This window comes from Camarhynchus parvulus, chromosome 1 (assembly GCF_901933205.1).
Source record: "Camarhynchus parvulus chromosome 1, STF_HiC, whole genome shotgun sequence".
NCBI classification, from domain to species: Eukaryota; Metazoa; Chordata; class Aves; order Passeriformes; family Thraupidae; genus Camarhynchus; species Camarhynchus parvulus.
This window is the reverse complement of record NC_044571.1, coordinates 94287793-94308932: the sequence shown is the minus strand read 5'-3', so window position 1 is coordinate 94308932 and position 21140 is coordinate 94287793. Positions and strand designations below refer to the sequence as shown.

General features: G+C 39.2%; 1 protein-coding gene across 2 annotated transcripts in view; it reads right to left on the bottom strand.

The window, feature by feature from the left end:
- Positions 1-21140, bottom strand: part of F5 (coagulation factor V) — a 40391-nt gene that overhangs the window by 5916 nt on the left and 13335 nt on the right. For both annotated transcript variants that reach the window (XM_030970026.1, XM_030970096.1), the window contains 16 exons: positions 19080-19223; positions 17936-18157; positions 17247-17412; positions 15399-15576; positions 14227-14329; positions 13644-13855; positions 12747-12897; positions 11869-12081; positions 8183-10124; positions 5976-6141; positions 4943-5176; positions 4242-4452; positions 3287-3466; positions 2095-2211; positions 1534-1605; positions 374-465 (listed from right to left, as the gene is read on the bottom strand). In XM_030970026.1, coding sequence (XP_030825886.1) covers positions 374-465; positions 1534-1605; positions 2095-2211; positions 3287-3466; positions 4242-4452; positions 4943-5176; positions 5976-6141; positions 8183-10124; positions 11869-12081; positions 12747-12897; positions 13644-13855; positions 14227-14329; positions 15399-15576; positions 17247-17412; positions 17936-18157; positions 19080-19223 — 4403 coding nt within the window. The remainder of the gene's footprint in view (positions 1-373; positions 466-1533; positions 1606-2094; positions 2212-3286; positions 3467-4241; positions 4453-4942; positions 5177-5975; positions 6142-8182; positions 10125-11868; positions 12082-12746; positions 12898-13643; positions 13856-14226; positions 14330-15398; positions 15577-17246; positions 17413-17935; positions 18158-19079; positions 19224-21140) is intronic.

Genomic DNA, 21140 nt, shown 5'->3' with positions numbered 1-21140 from the left:
GGACAGCAACATACAAACTAAGCAAAAAACTATGTGAACAAAGGCTTGAGGATATTACACGTTAAATGATCACTTAAGCACAAACCTACAAATATGTACTGTTAGACAGACAAGGGAAAAATAAATTAGTAGAAAAAATTACTCCATTTACCTACAAAATGGTTACAATCTTAAATTGTGAGGGTAACTGTCCAGTCAATGAGCCTTAACAGCAGCAGACACTGAGTTACCCCAGGGAAGAAGAACATTTCATGGCATCAACAATCTTGCCACATCTTTCTGTCTTCTCCAACAGCCTTCTCAGTGACAAGAGCAGCTTGACCTTCTAAAATAAGCTGTAGGAAAATCATAACTCAATGATGTTGCACTTTACCTGGATCCAAGGCAGTTCTTCCTCCACTGTAGTACTCCAAGCATTGTATGTTCCATAATTATTTAATCGGGCTAACTTAGGTTCCCAATAGTCTAGACAGAAAATACGATTAAAGGAAGAATTTTAAGAGGCATTTAAAAAACATAAACTGAGGCTGTTATTAGCTTTGAGCGCGCCATTTCCAACCCCTACCCAAAGGATAAGGAAAAAAAAAAGGAAAAAATACAAACAAGAGATCAAAAACCATAATCTAGGCTAATTTGGACATGGTCAGTATCTGTACCCTGCAAACCTCTAAAGTTAGCAAAATTACTAAAATAATAACCTTTTATGTAATATACTGTCTGTTAATTTGGAACCAGGGTCTAGAGTTTGCTAAACAAGTTTTGGCCCCCAGCAGGATCAGATACAAAATGTGCTCTACATTCATGGGAGAGAGCTCCCCTCTGCATAACAAGGTTTTCACGTTAAAAACTGGTATAGAATATATGTTACAAAATATATATTACAGCTTTCAAGCCTTCATAACACTCTATGAGGAAACAAAGAAAGAAAATCAAATCCACAAAAAATTGGGTTTTACAAAATAAGTAACTTATTTTTTATTTCAAGGGAAAGGATGCATGTGTGTGTAACTTGTACGCCTTGATTTGACACTGTCCATGTAAAATGCGAAGAAAAGTCTCTAAGTAATGATCCCACTTTTGTACCACAGATAAACTTGACAAATTAAGGACTCTGTAATTGCTCTGGATGCCAGGGTTCCCAAGTCTTTCATAACAGATATATTTTGTCCTTTCGTATCTCATACCACACTGAAATCTCAAAAGCTTTTTGAATGCTTGGTGTTATTTTCAAGCAGGGAATCCAAGGGACAAAAAGAATGCTGGATTTGTTCCTGATCACCCAGCAGGCCACAGACAGAGCACTCCCTGACTTTCAATCTTGTGACACTCACAGCAGACCTGTGATACTTAAAATACAATAATGATGGTTATCTAACAGAACTCCCTGTCTCTGCTTGCAGCACTGGAGAGACTTTTAGCCTGACAGCTGATTGCTGCTGAACTGATCTTGAAAGGCATCAAAGAAGCCAAAAGAAGACGGAACTGCAACACTTTGCTGGGGGTGTTCAGGGACCTTATCAGGGATAAACTCACCTATGTGATGTGAAGCATCGATCTGCGAATCGAGTATAACCCCACTTGCCAGTCCCATTGGAATCCTGCACTCTGAAGGGAGCACAGTAAGTTTGTTGTTAAAGAAAATGAGGACTATTCCAATATATATTCTGGTGAAATATAAGACAACATCACTCAGGACAACTGTGTAATTCTAGTTCACTATTAATTATAATAATTGTTATTATTATCTAGTAATTCTATAACATCACTCTTCTTCCAGAGAAGTCTAAATTAATCTCTGCAATTTCTCTCAACAGATTAATCCACTGGTCACTATAGGGAAACCTCAAATTCAAAGCTAGCATGCTAAGGGAATTAAGGTAGTGTGCTAAATAATTAAAAGCTAGCATTGCTGGAAGCTAAAAATTTTTCTTCTAGAACAAATTTACAGTAACCACTCCACCATGTCCTTGAATGTGGATAATTTCCTACATTTTTTTGCAGAACAATCTCCCAAATGTATTTTTAGTGATCCTGAAAGGGTAGAGAAGATTTCATAGCTTGGCTTTCCCAGTTAAAAACCACTGTAGTTCATACCTTTCTCTATAACCAAATAGGATGTCTGCATTCCTGCTTGCTGGTATTCCCCCACTTCAGTGTCTAAAAGCCACCAGCCAGGTCTCTGTGGTTTCATTTCAATTGTTCTAAATGCGCCTTGAAAAAAGGAAACGAAATGTATCAGAAACATTTGCATTACAAGGCTGATGTCAGTGAGGCTGAATTTTAAACCAAAGACCTTCCTATGACCTAATCCAGAAAATTTAAATACACATTGCAATGAGAGCAGTAACTTCCACAATCTCAATGATTTTTTTTCTTAGCAAACTAGTTCTAGATAGAGACTGAGATTGGAATCAAGAAGCAGATCAAAACCCAACCTTTGCTGATGGTGCAAAGCACAAAACCTTGGTTGCCTGAACATAACAGATATCTGCACATTAACTACAGTGCTGAACAGTGTAGCGAACAGTGTTCATTATATAACACATGGATGTTAAGTCTGTGATGCTGGTTATGATTCTTACTCCTGCTGCGCCAGTGCGTTGTTCCAGTAATGAAAAGGATGTAAAGAAGCCAATAGGAGAAGTGGGAAAATGAGAAGTATGGGCCCTCCCCTCACTTTCTTCATGCCCCAGGAGTGCCAAGGATTGAGCAGGAAGTAGGTATGGTTTCAGTTGCTTGATGCACCTTTTAGAAAGCACAGGACGTGTTCTCATTGTTTTTCTCATATTCCTGGTTGCTGCAGACAATTCTCCAGGTAATTCCAGCTAATTCTGGTTCTCATTTAAACAAAAATATGTAGATTTCCCAATTCAAAGCACTACTTTAAAATAAGGAAATAAAACATTGAATAAACTACCCCTAATGTTCACTAAAACTCCTAGTATTCCAAGCCAGTCCCATTATTTTGATTTCCTTGTTGTCTTTTTTTTTTCCCTTGAATTCTTGTAGCTGGCAACACAGGCTTCATAAGACTGTTATTGCACACTGGTACTGCTGACAGTGATGAGGCAAAGGATTTCATCCTTCAGTCTAATGAAAACTTACAGCCTATTTCTCCCTGGAGAGAGAATAAGAATTCTCCTAGGGCTCACATTTCTTCTTTCTGTTCTGTATCACTTACCCAGACATTAAAATCTCCAAACTCTCACCACACAGAGACCTTTAAACTGGTATGATAACGACAGACTTCAGAGGTCACCCCTTTGAACTTAGCTCTGATGCTTACCTGGGAGGAGAGTGTATGTACCAAGCTGATGCTCTGGCTCTCCTTGTTCTATGAAAGTCTGTCCATGAAAATGAACAACATGAATGTCTTTTGGGCCACCCATATTCAGCAAGTGCCATCGGACTGTTTCACCTTCATACATCCTCAAGCCTTGCAAATTGTAGGTAATCCCATTAATGGCTGAAAAAAAAAAAGATTGTTAGTCAGGAAAACTGCTCACAAAACTGGTCTCAAAGTGCTAGAAAGTAATTATTGAAATTAGCACCATATTTAATGAAGCAATGCACTTGGGGAAAACAGTTTTTTCCAATTTAAAGTGCAACACACTTTATGGTCTATGTAAATCAATTCAGAAAATCCAGGGACCTCACCAGAAGATTTGAGCACAGCTTGGTAGCAACACATGTCAGCCAGGAGAACAAAAATATTTAAATGTAAGATGGGAATATCAGGCCCAAAAGGACGGACAGCTATCCAAAACTCTTTCTAAAGCTCCCATTTCCACAGGCACAACTGACATACCTCTATATCCACAGAGCGGTGTATGAAGGGCAGTTATACAGCTGCTTCAAATTCCTCAACAGAACTATCTGATTGGTCAAATTATTAAAATATTTTTAAATTTCTTTCAAGAAGTTGTCAGAGTACTAGCTTCTTACTGCAAAGAAGACTTCTTTGTTTCTTTTTTTAATAGAGGGGAATATATATGCGAATACAAGAGAGAAGTTTTCTTTTGAAAGTTTCAGTCTAATATGTTCTTTCTTCATTTTAATAGCAAATTTCCCATCACTGATAATTTTTACATGTAAAACCATGACTACTATGGGTACAATGGATAACAAAAAAAATTCACATAACTAATGTGGGGAATTTATGCAAAGGACCTGAGATACTTCCCCTGACATCTTTCCCTCTACCTCAGTAAACTGCACATATGGCAAAATGAAATAGGTACCATAGAATTTGTGGCATTGCTGCATTTCTTGTGTCTTCTCATTACAAGGCTTTCCAGAATGTTTGTCAAAGTACCAGCTTTTCTCTTCATCAAAGACCATAAAAAGCAAGAAAAAGTCTCTTGTATATGTCCTGCTGCTGTTTGATTTGCTGAAAGCTCCTTTTTTACAAATCAGTATTGGCCCAATCAAACCAGACTGAATGTCCTTCTCCTAGAAGGTAATAAACTCATATTAGAGGCAAAAGTGGATTTCCCAAAAGATGTAAAAAAAACCCCATAGCATTCTGCAGGAATGCATCAGCCCCAAAAAATCTAAAGCAGGTCCCAGAATTACTGCTCCCTTCTATCTTTACTCTTCCCTGCTCAGTCTTACCAGAGCTGCCCACTTCAAATTCTTCCATACTTTATGTCCTGCTTTAACTGAGTGCAAGACATTAAATGTCAGGTGGGAACATCGAGCCCAAAAGAAAGGACAGCTATCAAAAAAACATGTTCTGCAGCTTGCACTTCTACAGCCATGCATCATTCAGAGATATTCAAAACCCAGCTGAACATTGGCTCTGAACAAACTACTCCAGCCGACTCTGCTTGGGCTGCAGCAGTGGACTGGATGATCTCTGGTGATGCCTCCCAACACAAGTGCTTCTATGATTCTGTGATCAACCCCAGCAACACCACCCCTTCTATTTCCATTCCCTTACCAGGTTTAAATCAGAGTAGTAGATCCAGGACCGACAAGCTGCTCCTGACTGCACAGGGCCCGATCGCCGGTTTGCATACCATACATATATGTAGCTGTTATTTGGCTGAACTTCATCTTCCTTAAACCAAGCAGTAGATTCATCATCATAAACACTTCCCTCAGAGGACTTTTCATAGAGGACTCCATGGGCATGAAGGGAATATGGTCTGGATGCCAGATTCTTAAAATGAACCTAAAAAACCAAAAATAGATTCTGTTCAGGAAATTCAGGCCTAAACCAAAGTCGCCCCACACTACATTCCCATGACCTCAAACCAGGTCAAACTATCTTTTGCATAAAGATTACAGGCTACGTTGTACATGAAAAAGCCAGCAGAGAGAGCTTTTGATCTCCATGCAGAGTCTCCACCTTTGATGCAGGTAGTTTTCTGAAAAATCACGAGTCTAGCTCCCTGTCTTCCACCAAATCGAGGCTCCCAGGACATTGACTGCTGCCCCTCATACCTGGAGCTGCTTAGTTACTGCCAGCAGGGAAATGGGGAGTGTCTACCTCTTATGCTTTGTTGCAGTTGTTGCAATACAGTAACTCTAGATCTCTGTATGTATCATTCTCGCTGAAATCGGTGCTTCCCACTTCTCCCAGAGAAACTTTTTAGAGGAAATGATATATTTTCCCAAAAAGTATATATTAATCTTGAACACACATGTACTAATTTTTAAGTTTAGAAAACTCATTTTTCATTAACACTAAACCTAAATCTTATTTTACAGCAGACCAATGAGCCAGTATTTCATGTTGGGAAACATAAAGAAAAACAGAATTTAATTTGCTGTGGACAGGAGTGAAAAAAGATGTGTTTCTAAGAAACACATCACAGTGCTTACAAGTTCACAGTGCAATTTCTAGCTTTGAAAACTGTTTCCCTTCCATCATCTTTTAAAAATTTGTGGTATTTTTAGCTCTATTCTGCCATATTCCAAGATCACTGTAAGAATCTTATCCTGCACACACAATCAAAACATTGACCTACTAGGATAACATCGTCCACTTCAGCCCGAATAACTGGTCCCAGGATGCCAAGATGTTCTGTATATTCATCTTCATCCTGAAGAATCGAAAAGGTACTGTCTGTATAGCTCTGGAAAATCACCTTACGTCTGCTGCCTTCTTTACAGGTTTTGTCATTCCTCATTGCACTGAAAGGAAAACCCCAATTAAAATCCCTTTGATTCTGAGGGAATCAGAAATATTAGCTTTGAAGAAACCTGGGAACTCATACAGCAGAAACATTTTAGAATTCCGTTAATATAAAGAATAAACACGCAAAAGGCTTCAAACTGCACCAGGGAAGGTTTAGATTGGATATTAGCAAAAATTTCTTTACCAAAAGGGTTGCCCAGGGAAGTGGTTGAGTCTTGCTCCCTGGAAGTGTTTAGAAGATACATGGATGTGTTTCTGAGGGAGATAGTTTAGTGGTGAACCTGGCAGTGCTGGGTTAAAGGTTGGACTCAGTGGTCTTAAAGGTGTTTTCCAACCTTCTGTGAATCTACAAAATGAGCTTCCAATGATTCTGAAAATCATGGCTTGCAATGTTTAAGCAATTCAAATTCTACAGTTGGATAAGAGATCCCTCGACCATTTGGTTAACCATCCCTGAAAAACTCCAACAAATCTCTCAAAACCCATCTGAGCTCTATTTTCCTTTTTTTCTTAGCTTTAATAATCTGAATTGGAGCTTGGCTGAGTGTAGTGAGCCTATCACCTACACAGTACTGTCTCTCAGATATTTTAATCTGATAATACCTGAATTTTGCATCACAGAGCTGGTATGGTGAAATAAGCCTTTACACCTTCAAACTGTTGTTCAGATCTTGAACAGAAGTGCTGAAATGCTATTACAATTACCTACAAATCTTGCTTTATTATAAATTCTGCAAAACCCAGAAATTTAACATAAGTTACATAGGAGAAAGGCTGGGTTTTAGCTCTTCAACACACTGAGAGGACATGCCATGGGCTCTCTTAAATTCACTGGAACTATTCAGCTCACACCAGCTGAGGAAAAACACCCCTAGAGAGACCTATATAGAGGTCTAAGTATAAAAAACTTATTGATTTTTCAAGTGCCCAAAGAAATTGTCTTGTTTCTGCTCTTTTTGCAAGTGCCATTTATACAGACTGAGATGAGGCAGGAGTAAACCTGGAGAATACTGAAAAAGTTTTATTTTTATTTCCATCAAATGAAATGGAAATTCAGTTTAAGAAAGAATCTATGTTTGGAGATTCACTTTGCATAATGAAAATATTCTTGCTCCTGTTTTGGTTGCTTTTGATAAAAATCCAAAGTTGGGCAAGTTTTGGTTCAGCTTTTTGATGAAAAGTGACAAGGAATTCTATGCCTTTTTGGGTGAGCACTGATCCTAACCTGTATCATTTAAGAGAGTGAATTTTAGTATATTGTTTCTCTCAGTATATTCTCACATATTCTTGGCTGCGGCACAGTAGCCAGTCTTGCCTGTCAAAATGTACGAAAATCCCCCAGCATTAGGATTTGTGATCCAGTCACCTTCTGATTTCTCTAAACAGCAGGAGCAACAATAATACTTTATGCAGCTTTTTTTTTACTCTTAACACAAGGCAGTCACCAGTGTGATTAAACACCTTGCAGCTTTCAAATACTTTTTAATACTGCAGCCTTGTGAAGTTGGAAAGAGCTGTTATCCCATTTTCCAACAGAGAACTGAGACACCAGAACCATTTCCTGCTAGTGCTAGAAACTGATTGAATTTGCCTATAAGCACATCCCATTCTAGATTCCATCAGTTAGTCCATTAAATTCCTGGAAATACTTTGCACAAGGAGGTCTCTCTCCTGTGTACATGTACCAAGAACTGAAGCACAAACATTCAAGTACAACAAAACAAGCTGCAAGATTCCCTCTTGACCTCTCACAGTGAGTTTTATAAGTGATGTATTAAAGACTGTTACTAGTGAGTCTACAAAAGGGGGTTAAAAAAAAAGAGTTCTTAGCTGTGTTGTGCTTGATTATAGTAATCTCACTCTGACGTTTCTAAGGGGTGTGAGTCTCCCGTGGAAAATTCTTATGGTTCTGCCACTGAAATGTCAAAATCAGATGGCACATTACAGACGCTTTTAAGTTTATCAGCATGTGAATCAACATTCTGCAAGGAGATTTCAGGACGGTGTGCCAAGTGAAAGCAAAGGATTTAGGCAAACCTTTTCTTATATCCTGCATAGTTCCAGCAGACCTCTTTAGCTGCGATGTAGTATCTCCTCTTATCGCCTCTGCTGCGCAGGTAGTGCTCAGCAATGTCATCAGGGTTACGCTGCCTGCTGATGTTCACTTTGGGGTCTGTCATGTAGGGGTCATCAAAGCTTACATAATGGTACTCGTATTCCCCACCCGAGCTCTCATCGCTGTAGGATTCTCCTATCACATATTCGTAGTCTCCGTCTGCTTGAGGAAGCCCGATTGTGATGGATGGCCTGAACTGCCGCGGGGTGAGGGTGTCACCCAGCGACTCTCCGTGCCTGGCTCTGCTCACATCCACACTCTGGCTGACCTCACTGGCTGCCTTGGTGGCATCTGTGCAACACTGCGCTGCTGTGTGGTTGGTCCCACCCGGAAGCACGCGGCCAAACCCTGCCATGGAATTGCTGGGCTTTTTGGGGTTTCTACTCCTTGGGCTCAGCAAGTAGGTAATTTTTGCATCTTCCTTCTTTCTCCTTCGGATCTTGATGAAGGTTCCAGATGAAGTCAAGGTACTGTTGTTTCCCTCCTTTCCTTTCTGAGTCGGGTGAATGTGGCTCCCTTTCTGGTTTTCCCCCATTAGATGTGAGAACCCCTGATACTTCCTCATATCTTCCTTATTTATGGATGCTGTACAGTTTCTACCATGATGATTTAACTTATCACCAGCAGATTTATCTAAGCTTGCCTCTAATCCCGGATTCATCTTTGCAGACACCAAATTCCATTCCTCACTAGTCATTTTAGATGAAAATTTCCTAGCCCCAGGCAATGACGCTTCTAGTAAGTTCTTCACTACAGCAGGGCTGGAATTAGGGCTTGTATTGTCTAACATATATTCTGAAGAAAAAACATCTGCTGGTTTATCTTCAGATATCCTGGGTTCAGAAAGGCTGGATGCATTAGACCCATCTCCTACTATGAGGTCCAAATCCAGTGTCAAGTTAACTGCGTGCATGGCATTTTCCATTTTCTTTCCCTCCTCTTTCAGATCATTATCATATTCATTTGGCAGTTGGCCAGTTCCCACCATGGCTTCATTGGATGTGTATGTGTTCTCTGTATGATGCACAAAATGAGGTGCATCAGTCATGTCAGAAAATGAGACATTTTTATTTCGGACATGATTTAGAAGGGCATTCATCTTTTGGACAGAGTAAAACTTAATGGCCAGTGAGCTTCGCCTTTTCCTTTTCTTGTTAGTGGTATAATTTCCTCTTCCTGTGCTTTGCTCTTGATGTTTTTCTGGAGAAGGTTTACTGTCCTTTCCATCAGCTGGAAGCTCTTCTGCAACATTCACTGGACCTCCCCCATAGCTCAGTAAGTGTTCACGTGCAGACATGTTACTGTGAGCTACTTCATAGTTGCTTTGGCTTCTATTCTCAAATACCAAGTCAGCTTCTCCATCACTTGTGGTAGCTAAAAATAAATCCTCTTCTGCTGTGATTGATGTGTGATTTGACTGGAATGTTTCAGCCTTGACTGGGGGAAGAGGAGTGATATGAGTTTCTAAGAACTTAGAGTTGTTTGTTGTTCCACTACTATTTATAGCTGTCAGACCTGAGCCAGCTGCCACCTCAGAACTCGTGGCATCAATGCCTTCATACTGCTCCCAGGCCAGTGCTGTAAGATTCTGTTTTTCCTCATCACCTGCTGCCTTTCTTGAGCCTCGTATGGAGTAAAAAGAAGCCAGATAATCCTGGTAATCCAATTCCTCCTTGTTTTCCTCATTTTCTTGCACAACTTCCTCAGCTGAGGTGGTAACAGCCTTTCTTTCAGTCTTGATGGGACTCAAAGCCACAAAATCCAATGCTTCATCTTCCTCATAGTCACATTTTGCATCCCTGAATCTCAGCCTCATGCCGTAACTCATTTCTGGGGTGCCCCAGGATGCCAAAAGCCAAGTACCTGCAATTGAAATAAAAGTGTTATGAGACTGGACATTGCCTGCCATGTAAGTGGCCAAGGCAAATAGTTTGCGTTGCTTCTACAAGCACCTGCTATAGCAGACTGCTAATGTTTATCTGGGATATTCATGAGCTCTCACTGCAATGAAAAATAATTATTAAATATAGACAAATAAGAGCACATATAAATACATGTAGGAGATGGAACTCTTTTCCATAGATTAAGCTGTAACTAGAACCCGAATCCAAAAATAACCCATGAAAGAGATGGATATGAAAAAGAAAGAAACAAATTAAAGGATCCTATGTTTAGATCTGGATCTAAGAGTGAGACCTCTCAAGATAAAGTTTCAATTTTATCCTGTTCTTACTGGTGCATGCACTGCTACCTAGATAGAACATTCTGAGCACAGCAAATGCATTCTGAGGCAATGTTGGCAAACATCTGACAAACACAGTATTTTAAAAGGTTTTGGATGAATCATGGATGATCTTTAATAAGTAAAATAAGAATAAAGCAATTTGAATTTCCAATCTGACAAAAGCTATTAAGCTGCCTATCTGAGGATCTCCGATTAATTTAAAGATTTTAATAATTCCTCCAAAACCTCACCACAAGCTAAGTTCTCTATTAGAAACTAGAATATTCAGAGAAGAAAATTAAATCTGTTTCCCTAAACAACATCAAATCAAGTTCATTGCTTGTTACACCCTGCTTTTGGAACTAGTAGAAATGACAGAATAGACAGAACTAACACCCTGAGAAACAGGGTTTTTTTCAAAAAGGTCACATACAATTCTTCCTGTATTGATCAGCTTGAAGTGACCTGCACAGCTTTCCTGATTTCTAACAACAGCAAATTTATCAAAGAAAATATGCTCTAGATGGAAAGAATAGACTGCATACCAAAATCAAGCAAAAATACAACTTTATTACTGGGGAAGTTTCCATAAAGTCTAATAGAATTCTAATGATTCTCTAGTCTTGAGCAATACAAGCCACTTAAACATTTTTAAATTATAAGGTCTTGATGCTGTGCAATATATAAAATATATTTTTTAAAAAGTAAGATATTTTAAATGGGATAAGGATACTTAAACCTTGAGGGATTTTATAATGATCACTCAAAGTGCACAGACTTCAGTGACACAGAATCTGTCCTTTTAGAAGTAATGCCTTAAATGTGGATTACATGGGTTCTGATGCCCCCTCTTCCAAGACATGGTGTTAATTCTAGCTAGATATTGAGATGCATCCCACAGACCAGTGACCCAGTTCAGGCAGGCAGACTTTACTGCTGCTGAATGACTTCAAGCTTAAGGTCAGGTGTAGCCATTTTGCCCAGTAATGACTAGCAGAATTTGACAGTTTCAGCCCATTTTAGACTGCTCAGAATAGACAAGAATGTGGCAAACCTGGAAATCATACAATGGAGTTCACACCAGTTTCCGAGAAGAATCTTGCCTTAAAATTATCATTACTAACCCAGTATTAATTGTGAAGTGAAAAAGAAAACAAATCACAAGATGACCAACAAAAAGAGCCTCAGTACAGCATACAGTTATGCTAAGTTGGTGTAGCCAGAAAGACTCTGTGCACATCACTTGCACTGGGGAATGATTCAATGTTTTCTAGCACTGTGTTTATCAAAGGAATTTTCTCTCCTATTTAGATAAGTCCTTATAGACTGGAGATTAAATAATGTCTTAGAAGAGCTGTCAAACACTACAGTTCCACCACTTACCACCATTGTCCATTTCCACTGTGACCGATTCTCCGCTCATTGGGAAAAGGCTCAATGTATCCTCGTATTTCCCTTGATACAGAAAAAAGTGTCCAGCAAGGCGAACAGAGACAATCTCATCATGGGTGCCAACACTGAAAAAGTGCCACTGAACCACAGTATCTCGGCAAAATCCAAGGATTTCACTGCTGTCAGACACATAGCCATTTATTGCTAAAAGGAAAGCAAAGTAAAAGTGGTTTCAGTATTTCTGTTTTAAAACTTCCTATTCTTTTATGTCAGTGCACTGGATTCATGTTTGCACTGGAAAGAGACTGAAACCATGATAATTTCCATCACTGGAAATATTATCTCTAAGGCAGCAAGGTTCTGTATCAAAATTTAGTTAACCTTTGTCTTTGCTTCAGGATCCAGAGCTAGCCTAGCTACTAGTGGCAAGGTGTGGCTAGGCCTTTTCCCCCTGGCAGCTAGCAATAAAACAAGGGGAAATGGTCTCAAGCTCCATCCGGGGAGGTTCAGGTTGAATATTAGGAAAAATTTCTTCACTGAGTGGATATCCATTGTAACAGGCTCCCAAAGGAAGTGGCAGAGTCATCATCTCTGGGAGTGCTCAAAAAAGAAGTGAACGTAGCACTCTGCAATATGCTTTAGTGGGCATGCTGGTATTAGGTGAGAGGCTGGACTTGATCTTGGAGGTCTTTTCCAACCTTTCTAATTCTATGATATTTCTTATTTCTGTCCAGCACCACCTGGCACAGTTAGAAGTTCACTGACTCTCTGGAGGATTCCCCGATCACATGTACTTCTGAGAACAAGCAATCACTGAGTGCTCAGGTTCATATAAGTGTTCCTATTATTCATCTCAGTATTCCACTCACTGTGCATTATGTTCGAGTTATAGAACTTGGGATCATCCCTTTTAACAGTGGCTGGGTTGCTGCAGTACTCCTTGATGTTATCTTCTAGGTACCAGCTCTTATTTTCATCGAACACAGCAAACATTGCTTGCTGCTCCTCATCTGCCTTTTTCTGAAAGACAATCAACATAGCAGTTACATTTTATCAGCAGGCACAGCTATTAAGAACTCAATCCTACAATCTCTTTCTTACTATGTAAGCAACATAAGCTTCATCAGAGTCCTGGTGTTATCCAAAGGTTCTGTGGAAGGAAGTAGAGGCTCCAGACTTCAATCCTGCTACTGCAACCAACCTGCAGTAGAATGCTGAGCAAGCCTCTAGCACTGGTGATACACAGATGGTTTATGACTGGGCTCTCTGTAACAGAACCAGACTTCTGGTTTGACCTGACAAAGCTTCTGACATTTTTTTCTCTCAAGTGATCCTTAAATCTTTGCCAAGCAAGATTTCAATAACTGGTAAAAGGAAGCTCTCTCCCAGAACTCTCCCATGCTGTTTTGGTTGTTCTAGATTCATTGTGCCTGAGATTGTCAGATGCTGTGGAGCTGTCTCTGTTACAGACAGGAGCCAGGTAAGACATGAATATCTTCAGAGTATGAAAATATAATAATGGCAGGAAAATTTATTATCAAGTCTAGAAATAGACTTTAAAATCACACTGACCTTTTGTTGACCTTAGCACTTGCTAAGAAACACAGAACATAATTCCTTTACTGCTGTGGACAGTTAGAGGACTGTTTCTTCAGGAGCCTATTGGTTTAACTGCTCTCCACAGAACAGTTCTCTAAGGGAAGTAAAACTAAATTCAGTGTAGAATAAATAGCATTATTTGAGCAAAATCTGCCCAAACAAGTTACCTGCACACCCTTTTGCGTCAGTGCTTCACTTTTACAAATCAGAAGTGGGCCAATCAGTCCAGAGGCTATATCTCTCTCAGTATTTACAGCACTGTGATACAGCCTTGTAATACACTGTGCATCCTGTGCAGTAGGTTGGTCTGTTTTAGCAATTTTCCACTCATAAGTGTACGTATTCCCTGGTTCAACTCCTCTACTCTGGGTGCCATTGTCTAAGGAAAAACAAGAACAGTAATGATACAAACTCAGAGTCAGATGTTAGTATCAACACCTTCTAATGACATTGGTATAGTTTGGCCATTAAAAGCTACCTTGAGATAACTGAAATTCAGCAAGAACTTTTGTCTCTCTAAAATTACAAACAAGAACAGAAAACCAATACAACGAATACAGGGTATTTGTCTCTGCTTTGCAGATAATACCTTGGTTTCTCTATAAGGCAACACAACAGGTAAGCAGAGGCAGAGAACAGAATTGAGGTCTCCCAGTCATGCACATTCCCAGCCACAGCACCTCCTTCAAAGCAACAAAACCATCCATAACAGTTAGTGATATACAAAAACATATTTCACAAATTTTTTACTTGTGGGATCCAGAGGATAATCAGCTCCTTCTGCATTCTTTGCAAGTGTCACTCCATGGAAATAAATGCTGTAGGGTCGACTGGCCTTATTTTTGAATACAATCTATATTAATAGGTAAATGAAAAGAAAAATTAGGATTCAACAAATCCTTGTCTGAATACATAATGAAGTTACCACTACAGTAGAATTCGCCTGGCTTTAGCCCAGAAAGTGCCAGAAAGACAAAAGGGTGTTTTAAGTATTGTTTGATATATAAACCCAAAGAAAAAAAGCTGTTACCATTCTGCTGGACTTTGTAGACCCCACTGAGTGAAGTTCAGCTGCTTACAGTTGGGCTGTGGAAGGTCTAAAAAGAACACTTGTTCTTCTAGTTACTAGGCACACACTAGCTCTGGAAATATGAAGCTACTGACTGAAGTTCTTAAAAACCTTCAATGTGGGAGAAAAAAAAATTCAAACCAAAGCTTGTCCCAGATTCTAAGACCTAGAGGGATATGTACAGAAAAGGCAAAATTTCCTGCCTATTCTTGACAAAATTAGGATTTAAAAAAACCAAAAAAAAAGGGAGAGAAAAAGAGAAAAGAAAAAAAGGCACATGCTAAGCTCAAATTCAGAGCCACAGAGTCATGGTGGAAATGATAGAAGATAAGGTTATGGAACTTTAAAGTGATGCATCATTAAATGACAACAGAAAGACAAGTGGCAGCACAAGCTTGTAATGCAAATATTTTGTAGTTTCATGGTATAACCTCATGAAATAACATTTGATTATAGAAACTGATTACCTTTGTCTAAAACAGCTGGAAAAAAATATCAGCATAAGAAACAAGAGGCTCATTAAGTTCAGCCTCACATACAAATCCCCTAGGAAGTCCACCCAGGTCTAGGGCTTCTTTCCCATTTTGGACCAGTGCCAACATATATTTTACAGAGTGTGACTGAAGCATATTGATGTTGTAAAATAAAGCACAATCATGGAAACTGTAGAAGAAACACTGAAAAATGCAAGCTAAACAGTGTTACTTGTGATCATACTTTTTAACAGGGCCAATATTTAGAACATTAGCTATATTATTTGAAAGACAACAAAAATGAAACTAATTCCTTTGTATCTCTGCCTTGATATAAAGCATATTATAGTATAAATAATCTCTGTATTTGTGTTACTTACTCTGACTTTATCATTGATTTGAGCTCTGATAATAGGGCCCAAGATTCCAGTTTCCTTGACACGAGGATTTTCCAGACGCTTAGTGAAGCTGGCATCAGTATATTGTGTAAAAATAGCCTTTTTATACCTTTTACCTATGAGATTGGAGAAGTTGTCCAAGTGTTGCGATTTATAGTGTCTTAAAAATAAAGGAAAAGAAAAATGATCAACACAACTTGAATAGTAGCATCAAATTAGTATTCAAGCAACTGGTAGAAATCTCACTGCTTGAAAAAAAAAGCCAAACCCTAAACTAACGTAATGCTTTTCACCCCAAATTCTAACCTAAATTAGGTAAGAAGAATCTTAGATCATTACTTGTACTTTGGCATTATATATGACCAATTAATATCAGAGTTTACATTTAATTTAATTGTGTACATATAAGTATGAAACAAACTGAAGCAGCAGGTACACTTCTAAGGTAAGACAGAAATCACTGTTCTCCTTTTTCAAAGGCCTAGTTGAGCATGGAGGAAAAAAACCCCAATTTGCTCACAGTAGCAAAGACTCTAGGAGAAATAGGAACAGAATCTTAGTCCCTGTCAGGCACTATACAGTAAGTAGTGTTATACTGAGTTTCAAACTTTTTTTTGTTGTCACTCACACTTCAAAAAAGGTTACTGAAAAGGGATAAACTGCAGTTTTGAACAAAGGAGGAAAAATCAGAGCACTGAGATGGTTAAGTAAGGCAGTGTGACTGGCAGGAAAGATATATCAAGTTTGTTCTGTGCAGTTCAAGAGCACATAAGGGAAGCAAATCATGCCAAAGGAGAATGAGTTGTGCAAACACTATTTCCAAGGAGGCATATGAAATGATAACCCTTACAGAATAAGGAATTTGTTTGTTCTGCTTAAATCCTTAAAGATTCTTATGAATATCAGCTTGTAAAGGCTCATAAAGGCACAAATAACACTGGGGAACTGACAGATTGCAAATTTAACCCCACAGTGCACTGATAGCACTGTACACAATGACATCATGTATGTTACAGAATTCCTTCTATTTGTCTTAAGTTGAGCAAAATAGCCCAATACGCTTCTTTATTACGAATTGTACTCCATCTACATTGGTACTACGCAGACATCATTTATAGAGAGCTCTTTCTCCTGTTCCCTAAACACTTTATTGTACTGAACTTTTAAAAACTTTTAATCTCCAGAAATATTCCCTCCCTCCCTTTCTCTTCCTTTTAAGGATTGTTTATTTCACCAGAATTGATGCTGAAAAGTATTTTAGAAAATAATCTTGTATGCTACTTTGGACAATTCCTCAGCTACCTTGTTATTTTGGGCTCACAGTGAGAGGAAAAAGAAGGTGTCCACTGCTGGGCTTCTCAGCAAAGAAAGTCACTGACGCTGGTAAGAGTCCAGTGAAGGGCCACCATGGTGATCAGGGAGCCAGAGCACTTGGCATAGAAGCAAAATTCCAGTTTCTTCAGTCAGGCAAAGACATAGCTAAGGAAGCATCTTATGTTTAACCTCAACTATCAAACTGAGGTTATAGAGAAAGCAGGACAACATGCTTCTCAAAGCCACATGGTGAAGAGATGAGACACAATGGCCACAAAGTGCAACATGAGGAAGAATATTTAGATATCAGGAAAAACTCTTTCACTGTGAAGCTGCAAAGATGCCAAGAGAAGCTGAGGGGTCCCTGTACTTGGAAACAATAAAAATGCAACTGCATAAGGTCCAGTGCAACTGGATCCAGTTTTGCTGTTGGATACCAAGAGGTTCTTACCAACTACAATTAGCCTGTGATTTCATGTTAACATTCCCTATTATACTGACAAGCTAGTATTTTACCTGTCAAGGGTGTCTGGAATTCTTGGGGCATAATCCCAGGTAACTTCTTCTGCAGCAATGAAATAGTCCCAGGTTTTGACCATAAGACGTTCTCTATAGGAGAGACGACTCTTCTTCACCTCTTTGTCCCCACAGTCCCTTACAGCGAGGTAACCGTGCATTCCAGCTAATTGAGAGGAAACACGACCATAGTGATTTCCCATCTGAGGAACTCTTACCACTTCAGCTGGTTTTTACCCCCAAAAGATAGCTCCCTGCTCTTATAAGAGAGATGTTTTTCTCATTCTTTAAAACAGAATTCTGATCATTGCTGAAAGATACCACTTTCAAATGGCAAACAGAAAATATTTTCATCACATTGAAGTACCCTTAGCTGAAAGTACTCAGTTTCTCAGGAAATGGGTGGTTTCTTACTAATTTTATAGTGGTGCTTATCTGAACAGTTCACAGAGACTTGATGCTGGAGTATTGAATCACTGTTGCTCTGTGCTGTGGACACTGCAGTAAAGCTGCAGATAAGAACATCTTTCAGTTCAACATGCACTTCCAACAGAACGCCTGGTTCTTGGTCATTTTCTTAGTGAAATGACAAAACCACCTGAAACAGTACTCTTGCAAAACAGCAGAAGCCATTTGGGATATGGAGAAGAACAGCTTTACAGGTGCCTAATAACTAGATGTTTCCTTGCCTTGCAGGTGCTTTTGGACAAGAGAAGATATGAGCCACCTTCCTTCCTCAGTCACTGTCATGTTTATGGTGGTTGAGGCTCCTCCCACCAAGTTCACAGCAGAAACTCGGTGACGTTTTTGCTCCATGGACTGGCCATTGATGTGAATGGAGAAGATTTCTGGCTTGGAACTCATTCCTATCAAGTGCCAGCTAATGTTGTCATATGCACAAGCCTCTAAATCTAAAAGAGACATGAAATTAGGGTTCAGAATACAGGCAAATCATGCAAGTGCCCCATGCATCCTAGGTTTGAAGTGAGTCTTCACTGAAAACATTAAAAAAAATTGCTGTGATCAATACTTGGAACAAGAGGAAGTTTCAGAAGCGTGTAAATGGAGCAGATACCAAAATCGTGTGTCAGTGGAAGACAAATGTTTAAATCTTACCTGCAAGCGATAAACTGACTTACAACAAGCTGGCAAAAAATGGAAAAAAACCCAGTGCCTTCTTTTGGAAAGCTGACCTGTCCTTGCTTGGGGAGTGAGGGGAAAACAGGGCAGGGAAGGCAAAGAACAAAGCAAGGATCTAAGCTAAAGATTGATGTGGTACCTAGTGACAGTAACTACATTCTTCAATATTTTCTTAAAAAAATCCCCACTTAAGACAACCTTTTGTATTTGCTCAATGGATGGGAGGGAGATATTTAAGTTTTTTCTTAGGAAAACAAGAGAAAAGCCCCACTACCATCTTCCTCGTCTTCTCACTTAGTTGTGTCTTTTAATGATAACTGACTTTCCACTTTCAGGAAGTTTTGCACCCAGTATATTCTATATGCTGTAGAACCAACAATTCATTTAAATCACTCTCTCATCATCAGCTTGTTAAAAAAATGAGGAGCTTATTAATTTTTATTTTTAAAGTTAGTAATCCTTTTCTTCTAGTGGAAGTCTTCTCAGAGGTAATCTCATTGTTCCTATCAGTAATCTGGTGTTACTTCCTTTCAGCAGCAGTTTCTCTTCCAGAATTTAGATGCTCACAGACACATTCTAAAAAAGGCTGTATCCCTTTTCTCCACATTCCCATTCTTGTGCATAAAAAGTAACTAAAGGTAATATTCAGTGTTCATAAATGCTAGTTTCATTTCATATAAGTTGCAACAGTACCTGGTAACGTTCCATCAGTATAGCCATTAATTGTATACTTGACTGATGCTGATTTTTGCCAACTCTTGTTCTCATCAAACACACCAAACATCAGTACATATTCCCTGTCAAAATGTTTCTGTGACCCATCCTCATTTAGACTTCCTGTGAAGGAGAAACAACAGGTCTTAGTTTGAAGCAGAAATAAAGCAGATTTCACATGCAGTTGCATTAATATATATTTAATGAGCTTGTTTCACCTGTTAGCATGTGCTGGCTGGGCCTGATCAAAACAAAGCCTTAAGAATGCTCATAATGTGATTTTATTTCTGGAAGTACTTTTGGATTGGGTAACCACAAAATCAAAAGTCTGAAGTATTCCAGAGAAGATAAACATCATGCAATGAATTGTCTCAGACAATTTCTGGCAATGTGTTGCAGAGATCGCCTTAAAGAAGGAGAGTGTCAAACACCTTTGGTTCACAATCAGGTGCTGCCCTCTCTTTTCAGACTGTGTGACAAGGAGAAGAGTGATGGCAGAGTTACCAGCAGTGTGAACAGCACCTTTTCAAGCACTGAGGTCATCAGCACCTTTAAAAAGCTTAAAGCCAACCACTCAGCAAACAACATTTACACACAAAAGACTTCAACAGACACTGCTGTGTTGGATCAGTTACAAGAAACTGTCCTGGGCAATTTTGTGATACAGATGTAATTTTTGTCAAGAAGTAGAATTCATTCTGGACAGCCACACAGAACTGGTGTGATTTTTACTGATTCTTTCTGTAGATTGCTCACATCAAAAACTTCCACTTGCTACTTTCCAAACATAATCTGGTCCCTCTGGATTGCAAGAATGAAAAATTTGCAAACGTATTGATTATTCTACCTAGGAATAGGCAGTGGAAGAAATTATCTTCAATATATTTTTTTAATTTATGGGAAGCTACAAAGCTCTGGTTTTCTTCGCAAAAGAAACCTCAGATACAGAGGAATTTATCTACTTGCCACATAAAGAACATTCAGGCAGTGCTTTAACTGAATAGTCCAATTTTTATAACCTTAACCACCTCTTAAATGTGTCAGACCATGGGGAGCTGACCCCAACCAGCAGCCAAACACCCACTTCAATGCCTTCCCATCCCCAATGGGACAGGAGAGAGAACAGGAGGAACGAAAATGAGAAAACTCATGGGTCAATAAAGACGGTTCAAAGGTGAAGGAAAGAGGGAAAACAACAAACAACACAGAAAAAAAATCCCTCATCATGTCCCACAAGCTGCCTGATGCCCAGTCAGTATCTCAAAAACTGTCATCTTGGAATTCAACACCCCTCATTCTCCCCACACTGTTGTTTCCTCCTCTGCCTCCATTTTTTATTGCAGAATGATGTTAATGGTAGAAAATAATCCTTTGGCCAATCTGTTCCATCTGTCCAGATGGGTCTCCTCCCAACCCCTTGTCCACCCCAAACCCACCATTTGGGGAGGTCTGAGGAGGAAAAAGAGAAAGCTTTCACACTGTGCAAGCATTGTTCAGCAACAGCTCAAACATGGGTGAGTGTATTATCGATGCTATTAAGCCACAAATCCAAAACACAGTACCCTATGAGCTGCTGTGAAGAAACTAAACACCATGCCAGGCAGACCAAATACTCAGGTACACTGCACATTTACCAGACATAGTGCCCAGTCAAAAATCTGTGTTCGGAAATCTTAAAAATATGCATAGTGAGCTGTTTGTCTTTGTTCTAGCCAGAAACACACACCCGAATTTTCTTGAAGGCAGTGGTCACATCAGTCCATCTCAAATTCGTGTCCTACTCAAGCCCAAAATGCATGAATTTGAGAAGCCTGAGAAGGAAGTAGTTTCAAAGTATTTGCCCAGATTAGCTCAACCAGTATGCCATAAAAAATGCACATACACAGAAACCCGAAGAAAGAAAACCCAAGAAAAATCAGGAAAATAACAAGTCCTAGATAATACTAAAAGCACCGATCATCAAAAAAAATCAGGAGGAACGTAATTAATAATAAAGCAACTCCTTTGAGGTGATAAGAGTAGATGTGTTCTGCATTAAAA